Here is a 9577-nt window from a genome sequence, read left to right on the forward strand (position 1 = left end):
TAAACTCGACTCTGGTTTCCCAGTGACCTGGTCTAAGGCAGCTCGACTCAGGAAGCCGTTGTCCAATAACTTCGGCTACTGTCAAGACTCTGTCATTCTCTTCACTATCTCCTTCGCTCTCCTCGTTGCTCTCTGATACACTCTGATCAACTCTGTTTCTTTCCTCTCTTTATCTTAGATCATTCCTCTTCTAGTATATCCTTCAGTACATATCTTATATCTTATCTTATCGTTTCTCCCTTCGGTTCCATTCAGTTCCGAGTCATTCCACACGTCCTTAACAGAAACATGGACATGATTCTATTACTGCTTCTATGGCAAAATTACCAATTATATATCCACCGCCTTCCCCTCCATTCTCACCACCTACCCCTCCATTTCCACCACCTTCCTCTCCATCCCCACCACCTTCCTCTCCATCCCCACCACCTTCCTCTCCATCCCCACCACCTTCCTCTCCATCCCCACCACCTTCCTCTCCATCCCCACCACCTTCCTCTCCATCCCCACCACCTTCCTCTCCATCCCCACCACCTTCCTCTCCATCCCCACCACCTTCCTCTCCATCCCCACCACCTTCCTCTCCATCCCCACCACCTTCCTCTCCATCCCCACCACCTTCCTCTCCATCCCCACCACCTTCCTCTCCATCCCCACCACCTTCCTCTCCATCCCCACCACCTTCCTCTCCATCCCCACCACCTTCCTCTCCATCCCCACCACCTTCCTCTCCATCCCCACCACCTTCCTCTCCATCCCCACCACCTTCCTCTCCATCCCCACCACCTTCCTCTCCATCCCCACCACCTTCCTCTCCATCCCCACCACCTTCCTCTCCATCCCCACCACCTTCCTCTCCATTCCCACCATCTTCCCCACCATTTCCTTCCACTTCCTTGCACTCGTTACAGTTGCCATCATCATCGCAACCACCAACACCACCACCACCACCATCGTCATCATCACCATCAACGCCACCATCAACACTATTGGTTGATAACAGTTTTGGTAGGTTTAGATAATTTATGACTTAAGAATTATACTGAGCTTTAATTCCAGAAAGTGAAATTTCCATTGTAGGACAAATGGTTTGCTATTTGGCTGCCTAGCTTTATTTGCAAGCAGGCACTAGCCGTGAGGCAACCAATATCGTTCTCAAGAGCCTCAAACTTATCTTCGAGATATGCTTTGGAGTTTTTTCGTTGTTTCTCATTACACTTGGTCATTCAACAACACTTCCTTCATCTAATATTCCACACGACATTTGCACTGCTCTCAAACATCTCAATCTCAAGCCTGTTCTTATTCGCAAGGCATTATGTCCCAAATGTTGTTCACAGTATCCACTGGACAATGTTCCTGAGTTATGCACCTGGCATAGCACTACCAAAGGCCGCCATCAGTGCAAGGAGCCCTTGAAAGAAAGAAGGAGAATAGGTCATGGCTCAAAAATGGTTCCAAAGCATATTTATAGAACCCAGTCATTTGAATCATGGATCAAATTCTTTTTATCCCGTCCTGGCATTGAAGATATAATTGACAAGTTCTATAGTCCACACCATTCTCCTGATGGTAAAATACATGCTATATGGGAGAGTCCTGCATGGCATAGTATTCCAAACTTCTCTCCAAAGGACAACCTTGTCTTTGGTCTTCACATTGACTGGTTCAATCCATTTATGAACAAGATCACAGGAAAAAATGTATCCTGTAGTGTTATTCTTCTCTGTTGCCTCAACCTTCCCCCAATATCCGATACCTTCCAGAAAATGTCTTTATTGTTGGAATCCTTCCTGGACCACATCCCCAAGATGCATTGGCTATGTTTCAGATACTCGAGCCATTAGTCACAACTCTAATCTCATATTGGCATGGAAAAGTCATTAAAACCTTCTGTCATCCAGCAGGGATTGAGAAACATATTGCGCTTCTTCCTTTAATTGCAGATTTAGATGCCATGCCCAAGGTTTTGGGGTTTCTTGGTCACAGAGCCAGGTTTTTCTGCACTTGGTGTCTTTGTAAGAATCAAGATGCATTTGAACTTGATATGTCCAAGTTCTCAAAACGTGATTCTGCTACTGTTCATCAGCAAGTAGAGGATTGGCAAAACACACAGACTGTTGAAGAGCGAAAAAAATTAGCAACACAATATGGAGTACGGTGGTCTCCTTTACATCAACTTCCATATTGGGATTCTGTCAATAATGTTGTGTTGGGGTTTCTACACAATACACTTGAAGGGATTCTTCAATAGGTAGGTTCAAAGTTAAAAACTTATTTTTTGTTAACTTGTTAACTCGTTAAGTATGATGGCATAAACAGAGCTGCGTCCGGTGCTTAGTCACAGTTCCACTGGGCTCACGGCCACATCACTGCTTCCCTCTCGCCTTCGTGTTACTACTGTCTATGGCACCTCCAAATCTCCATGAATTGACTCGAAAAAAGTACCTTCTATATATGGCAGTGCACAATCTCACACGCCCAAACCCCTTTGAGCCATTCAACATGGATGTGCTCACCAGTGACCTTGCAGTACTTCACACGATAAAAGACACTCGTTATCTGAATCCACGCATACATGTACCAAAAGAAGGCCAGCTGTATAAGCTAGCCTTTGAATACTCTCAGGATCCTTTGCTCCACCACCGATTTGAAGACCTGTTCCGGGTCTCAGTACATGTATTTGATGTCCTTCTTGTGTTGATAGAAGACCACCCTATTTTCCACAACAACTCCAATAATCCACAAGCTCCAGTGCACGAGCAGCTCCAGGTACTTCTATACCAGATGGGGAGATATGGTAATGGTGCTTCAATTACAGATGTCGCACACATTTCCGGGATTTTGGAAGGTTCTGTGGAGAATTTCACAGATCGGTGCCTGACTGCAATTGAAGCTCTGCATGATGACTTCATCCATCCACTGACAGATGAGGAGAAGGAGGTAGAGAAACAGTGGATAGAGACGCACTTGGGCTTTGGTGGACTTTGGCGTGAAGGCTATATGATGTATGATGGAACAATTGTAGTCCTGCATTGGAAGCCAGCATTGGATAGAGAAGGCTATTATACTCGCAAGGCAAATTATGGACTGAATGTACAGGTATGCATCTCGGATTCCTTATTACTTTGGTCTTAATCAGAATTCACTTTTCAGATCGGAAACGTACCCTCAAGCCTCAGAGTTGTGGATTACTGTACTGGATTTACAGGTGCAGCACATGACGCAAGTGCATTCGAGTACACCACTGCCTCCTGTTTTCCAGAGCTGCTTTTTCAGGGAGAAGAATTTGCATGGGCAGATTCTGCATATCCTGTGGGAGTCCTCATTATTCCAGTTCACCGCCAGCCAGCATCACGTGAACCCCGTAATGCCTACTTTGACCGATATGTCTCTGGAATCAGGGTTCATTCAGAACATTGCATGGGAGCATTGAAGTGCCGTTTCCAATGTTTACGGGGGCTTCGAGCTGATATTACGTCTATTGAGGACCACCGCAAAGTGGAGGGACCCAAAACTCACTCTAACTTCTACAGCACTCACAGTGGTGAACAGGATGACCATCAACTTGGAGTACAGACTAGAGTGGAGAATGGAGATGGGTCATCAGAGCTTATTATGGAAGATCAAGCAGGTAAACTAAAAAGAGACAGACTTAGAGATCAACTCATTGAGGTGTGGGGAAAGATATTCAATTAGAAAGCTCTAGTACTTCTAGTCTATCAGTCTATTTCTATGGGCAATTCAAATTCATCATCCATAATATCCCAGTGAGTTAGACTTCCTTCACGCTCTTGTACTGGAGAGGATGGTTCAGAAATTCTAGATGGTGAAGATGGGGGAGATGGAGCTGAAGTTTCTTTCCGAATCTGATGATTAATCTTCTTGATCTTTTTTTTAGCCTCCTCAATGTTATACAGACCCATCTTGACCATAGCCAGTACCTGATTCTTCTCATCCAGCCCAAGACGACGACGCTCATGGTCTTCGCGGCGACGTTTTGCTTTCCGTTCTGCCTCAGCATGTTGAAGTGCTACTGCAGCATTTTTTCTAACCAAGACAACATCAGACAGCACCCCAGTCAGTAGAAATCACTCACTCAGTAATGTCCATCAAGACATCCTCAAGGGTTCGCTTCTGACGTGGTTTCGGAACAGACGCTATAACATTCTGTACTCTGTTGATGCAGCTTGCTGGGGTTGGAGTGACTTGCATACTTGAAGTGTCAGGGTTAGATGGGGAACTGGTAGGCATGATAGTATGGGTTGGTTGAACATTTGTGCGAGCAGCAGCAGACTCAGCAAGGATTTGTGGGTCAATTTGAGAGTCGCTAACAGTGCGGAAGATGGGGGTGGACATTGTAGCTGCTGGTTGCTGAAGGAAAACAGTCTGCCGTCCACTGGGAGTAACTCCTGTGGTAACAACAGGTGGGATCACATTTGGGCGAGTGGAAAGAAATTGATGTAGACAGGGAAAGAACGGGAACCTCTGCTCGATAGCTTCTGCTCAATGACGTATTAGTAATTATTGGAACAGAACAGGGATATACATACCCCAAATATTGCGAGCTTCAGGTGGTGTATTTTGGTCAGGACCAGTTGAAGGAATATACCACCGTAGTTCTCTATCCTCATTGTCCTTGCCTTCCTGTACTCCATTCCCAGTTTGTCGCAAATTCTTGGCTTCTTTCTTGTACTCTTTGACGAGGCTGCACAAAATGCCATGTAAGAATAGACTAGAATAGGCAATGCATTACATACGTAGTAATTTTGCCCTGTACACGCGTCCAGGTTCCTCTGAGATTCAGCTCGCAGTACTGTGGCCATATTTCCCATGCAATACGTTGATAAACAGCGCTTTTCGAGTCGCCAGAACTGTTCTGATTGATTGAACATGTTAGATGTCATTCCAATAGAAAACAAGTATTGAATAAGTACCTCGCCTTTTTTCGTTCCAAATAGAACCTTGAAATTCTCAGGCTTCTCCATGAGGTCAATTAAACTCCATGTCTTCGCGTTTTTGTCGCCGCTCCAGTTGAATTGGACAGGTAAAGGGGACAGTTTGTTGGCGTTGCAGGGCCGCCTTATAGTCAGCTTCTTGGGCTGGGATGAGGGAGGAGTCAGTACCGAGACATCAGGTATATGCGCCGTGGATGCGTCTGAATTAAAATCGTCTGCCATAACAATTAACAAATGTCAAAGACAGTAGAGAAGAGAAAACGCGCTCAGTGACTGCAAGAGATGCACAGAATGAGCCCAGTGGAACGGTGACTAAGCACCAGACGTGGCTCTGGTTATGCCGTCACACTTAACGAGTTAACGAGTTAACAAAAAATAAGTTTTAACTTTGAACCTACCTAATATCATCTACGAAAGCTGTGGGGAATTGATACATTGGAAAGAGTGAAGGTGATAGATCAGATGCTGGAAGCAGACATTGCCAAAGAGATGAAAGAGGAATATGAGGGTCTTACATCTGAAGAAAGCCAAACAGAGGATGAAATATTTTTCCAAGAGTACCAACAGCAGTATCAAAGTCAAACTACAAGCTCACAGTTCAGAGGTCATTCTTCTGAAAGTGATTCAGATAGAATTCTGACAAGCATTCAGGAGGTGGTAGACATTCTACGGGCCACTGATGATGATGATGATGATGACTATGATGATAGTTCTTCAGTTGGAAGCGATTCACATTTTGCTTTTACAAAAGAACAAATTCAAGCAATACGTGCTTGTATTCAGCATGTTCCACTTCCCTCTCATATCTCACGTCCACCTAAAAATCTTGGAGAACCATCACATGGTACACTTAAAGCAGCAGAATATCTCTTGCTTTTCACAGTGATATTTCCACTTGTTATACCAGAGCTCTGGTCCTCTTCCAATATGTCTACATTTGAAGAGGAACTTCTTGACAACTTTTATCATCTGGTTGCCTCTACCAATATTATTGCTGCATACTCGACTTCTGAACAGGAGGCAGATGCATACACATCTCATTATGTGGCCTACCAGACATCAAATACCCATCTTTTTGCCCAATCATGTTCTATGCCTAATCATCACTATACTATGCATAATGGTGATCAGCTCAAGTGGTGGGGACCATTGTCTTTAATAAGTGAAGCACCAGGAGAGCGGTTGAATGGACAGTTTCAGCAAATTAAAACCAATCAACAGATGCGTAAGTTCTTATGTCGGTTTGGAAGTTGCATTAATTGACAGTCTTCTTTAGATAGCCTTGATTACACCATGCTTCATCAGATGTGTGCCTTAGGGCGTCTGCAGGCTATTCTTCATGGTCAACTCTTTCCAAACAATTCCAAGCTTATGGAGTTATTTAGGGTCTTGAGTCCAATACCACCATCCACTATCAACAGTCACAATCATACTATTTCTCCTTATGAGCAAGCTCAAATCCGATTAAAAAGCACCAACATTCCATTGGATGACTATTCTCGAATTCTCAGTTATTTGGGAAGTACCCAGCATCATCTTAAATGGCGAGATTTGAATGACCTTCCACATCCTCCAAATTCAAGCATTCTTATTAGTATTGGAAAATCCTTGAAACATTTCCACCATGATGGGGCTACATTTAGCTGCTATGATACACATGATGGGAATAGCGCCATTCAGTTTTGGAATTATAACCACACTGAAAAGCTTACTGGTTTCATTACAACTATCTACGAGATTCCATTAGGAGGTCTTGCTCAGATTTTTATGCTTGTCAATGTTCATGAACCACTACCACCTGAGGAGAGAGCAAAGTCTCCATTTGTTGAATGGCCTCGATTCAACACAACTATTATGGATGCTTGTCCAGGCAGAACTCATGTTATCGAACCCTCATTCCTAATAACTCATGTTGTTGTCTATCACCATCATCCAGGTGCTTACAATATCAATTGAAAAATGCTGGTTGTATGCTCATCACTTGACCGTGGTCGAAAGTAGAAATTAATTTAAATGTATTGAAATACAATGTGGAAGAATATATTTATCAGTACAGCCCCAATATAGGCCTACCTGTCGCACAATATCGGTGCATCCGTTCTATATTACAGGTGTATCCATACATTGTTCATTCCAGTACAGTGATTACATGTACAATACACTCCATGCCATGTCCTCCCTGTATCACTCATCTACATATTCACAATCTGAACCCTCTTCTTTAGGTAAGATTGCTTCCAACTGTTCACACTTGACAGTAAGTTCTTCAATGAGATTAACCTCTCTACACGTTGTGTTAGAACTTATCAACAAAAAAAATAATATAACAATACACTTGTCCAGCATCTCCTTGATTCTTTCCAGTGAGCTTTTACTTTCCTTGATCATTGCCTTCACTCTTTTAATATGGGGCCATTTGCAGTCACACAGAACATGACTCCGCCAATGAAGCCTATGTTTCTCCCTTTCCTTACAATATTGGGCATAGGTGGGCCATAAGGATTCGTGAAGTTCCCATTCATAATGTTCTTCCAGCTGCTGCTTCCCATGCAGGGATTCGGTGAGCTGATCTTTGTACAGGAGGAGCTAGCATGACATGTCAAACACTGAGGTATGTGAGTTGATAGTGTAAACGAGTCAATAAATTTAACATACCTTCGCTCTTGGTGAGTTGACGACTTTCCATTATATCACAAGTGAGGAGTGAGTAGACAAACAAAAATGAGATCAAGATCGTGATAATCAAGAGGAAAGACGGAAACAATACCACAGGTTGTTCACAAATGCATGACCATCTCGATTCATGACCACGCCGAGTACCCCACTCAGTAACATTGACTGTACCAACGACGTTTTGAAACGCTTTGTGAAAACATTCCCTGACGGTCTCATCGAACACGCTTCTGACAAAGATACAACTCATCAATCACAACCATTGCTAACGGTTGTCGTGATTGCAGTACCAGTAATGGCGGTCACTGCGCAGCTGCACCCTCCAGTTCCCACAGTGACGGGGACAATTACAAGTCACTGCAGCACCAGTCACTACTCTGCTGGAGCTAGCAGTGCGAGTTACGATGCGGGTTTTGCCCACAGTGTTAATTGACTGTGCTGGAGTCAGTTACGCTGGCTCACATCTGGAAAAAAAAATGCAAGAATTGTTCAGATAGTTTTCTCATTGGTTCGGGTAAGCTTCATGGTTGTGTTGAACTGTCGTGGCATTTCTATGAAAAGGCATGTTGTCAGAAAGCCTTGGGGTTTCGTATGTGGGTTCTAATGCTTGGTTTCTAGGACCTTGCGTAGATCTCATATCTCGGAAAGCTTCTCTCGGACTCCTGTCAAAAGAGAAACCAGGGTTTCTTAAATCGTTTGGAATGACTTGGGTAGTCGCTCTTCCTTGCGTAGAATTGCACATAGATCGAGAAGACTGACCAGCTCTCAGTACTTGAGCTGGGGTACTAGATGCTAAAGCCATAAGACTATATGTCTGTAAGACTTGTTTGCCAGCTGCTAGTGATGTGCAAGTATTACGTCGCTATGAACTAATCTTTCTGAGAGAAGTTCTTTTGGTTTTTGTCGTTTTTGTAGTTCTCACCGTAGGGCTAAAACTACCGGAATTTCACAATATTTCGTTCAATACTGAATGTAATCTTATTTCCACCCCCTGCGGTGGTCACCAGATAATGGGCGAAGTATACCACTCAAGAGTCAACCTGATATCAGAGCTACAGAAGTATCACCAACACCAAATCAACCCAAAAACTAGTAAACCTCCGTGTAAAGTCTATCAATAACTCTACACACCAGGAAAGATTGCAAGGGTGGACTGCTTGGCAAAGGTTACACACAAGATCACAGTCTCAATATCATATGAAGGTCTTATAAAATCAATGTGCAACTATAAGTGTAAAACACCACAGCTACGGGGGGTTCTAGGGTTTGTAGGGGCTCTGTTTATTGACCAGTGGACTAAGTGGGACTATGAATTTCATCTACAGTAAGACTAATTCGAACGATTGGAGACTATTGCCCTTGATGGACATGAAAACTAAGTCCTCAGCAGACACGAACGCTAAGACCCTCGACAGATTACAAAACAGTAATCAAGACCTCGGTGGCCTACGGACAGATAGTTCTCAAGTTTGACCTCGATGGTAATGCGACTTAGTTGACTATGCTACAAGGTTCTTTTTGCACTTTAAACAGTGCTACGGAGCGATATCTATTGTATTAAGAACTAGAGTGAGCCCAAATTGCTAGTTAAAGCTAGTGCCGCTAGTAGAATGTGCCGTAGATGCAGCTAGACCAGTTAGAGAGAGCCATAGATTGTGTCAGAAAACTGTATGACCGTTTGAAACCTGTAGAACACTATGAGCAGAGGACTTAAGCGGTAATTCACCAAGTTCTACTCTCTACATTCTACTATGCACTGGCATATCAAGGGATTGTACTATTAGGAGACTTGTAGTCTTCGCAGAACTTAACAGAGTCAAAAGACCTTCATACTAGGAGTACCTACTTCTACAGGGGATTTAGTTGACAAGAAATCAGACATAGGGCCATGCAGACTAGGAGAAATTTGATATGACCGTAGATTGAGTCCCGATCTGAGGAAAAGA

At 43.6% G+C, this 9577-nt stretch overlaps 3 protein-coding genes across 3 annotated transcripts; 2 read left to right on the forward strand and 1 right to left on the reverse strand.

Annotated features, from left to right (window-relative positions):
• Nucleotides 1–314: 314 nt before the first annotated feature.
• On the forward strand, nucleotides 315–1109 carry E1B28_007480 (uncharacterized protein; the record flags this gene model as incomplete). The annotated part of the gene is made up of 2 exons (XM_043152225.1): nucleotides 315–1008; nucleotides 1060–1109. The coding sequence occupies 2 exons, from the start codon at nucleotides 315–317 to the stop codon at nucleotides 1107–1109; spliced, it is 744 nt and encodes a 247-aa protein (XP_043010311.1).
• A 1396-nt stretch (nucleotides 1110–2505) lies between these two features.
• Nucleotides 2506–3699, forward strand: E1B28_007481 (uncharacterized protein; the record flags this gene model as incomplete). The annotated part of the gene is made up of 2 exons (XM_043152226.1): nucleotides 2506–3102; nucleotides 3157–3699. 2 exons carry the CDS (start codon nucleotides 2506–2508, stop codon nucleotides 3697–3699), a joined length of 1140 nt encoding a protein of 379 aa, XP_043010312.1.
• Nucleotides 3700–3722: 23 nt separating this feature from the next.
• E1B28_007482 (uncharacterized protein) lies at nucleotides 3723–5180 on the reverse strand (the record flags this gene model as incomplete). The annotated part of the gene is made up of 5 exons (XM_043152227.1): nucleotides 3723–4050; nucleotides 4100–4502; nucleotides 4554–4708; nucleotides 4761–4879; nucleotides 4938–5180. The coding sequence occupies 5 exons, from the start codon at nucleotides 5178–5180 to the stop codon at nucleotides 3723–3725; spliced, it is 1248 nt and encodes a 415-aa protein (XP_043010313.1).
• Nucleotides 5181–9577: the final 4397 nt, after the last annotated feature.

This window comes from Marasmius oreades, chromosome 4 (assembly GCF_018924745.1).
Source record: "Marasmius oreades isolate 03SP1 chromosome 4, whole genome shotgun sequence".
NCBI lineage: Eukaryota > Fungi > Basidiomycota > Agaricomycetes > Agaricales > Marasmiaceae > Marasmius > Marasmius oreades.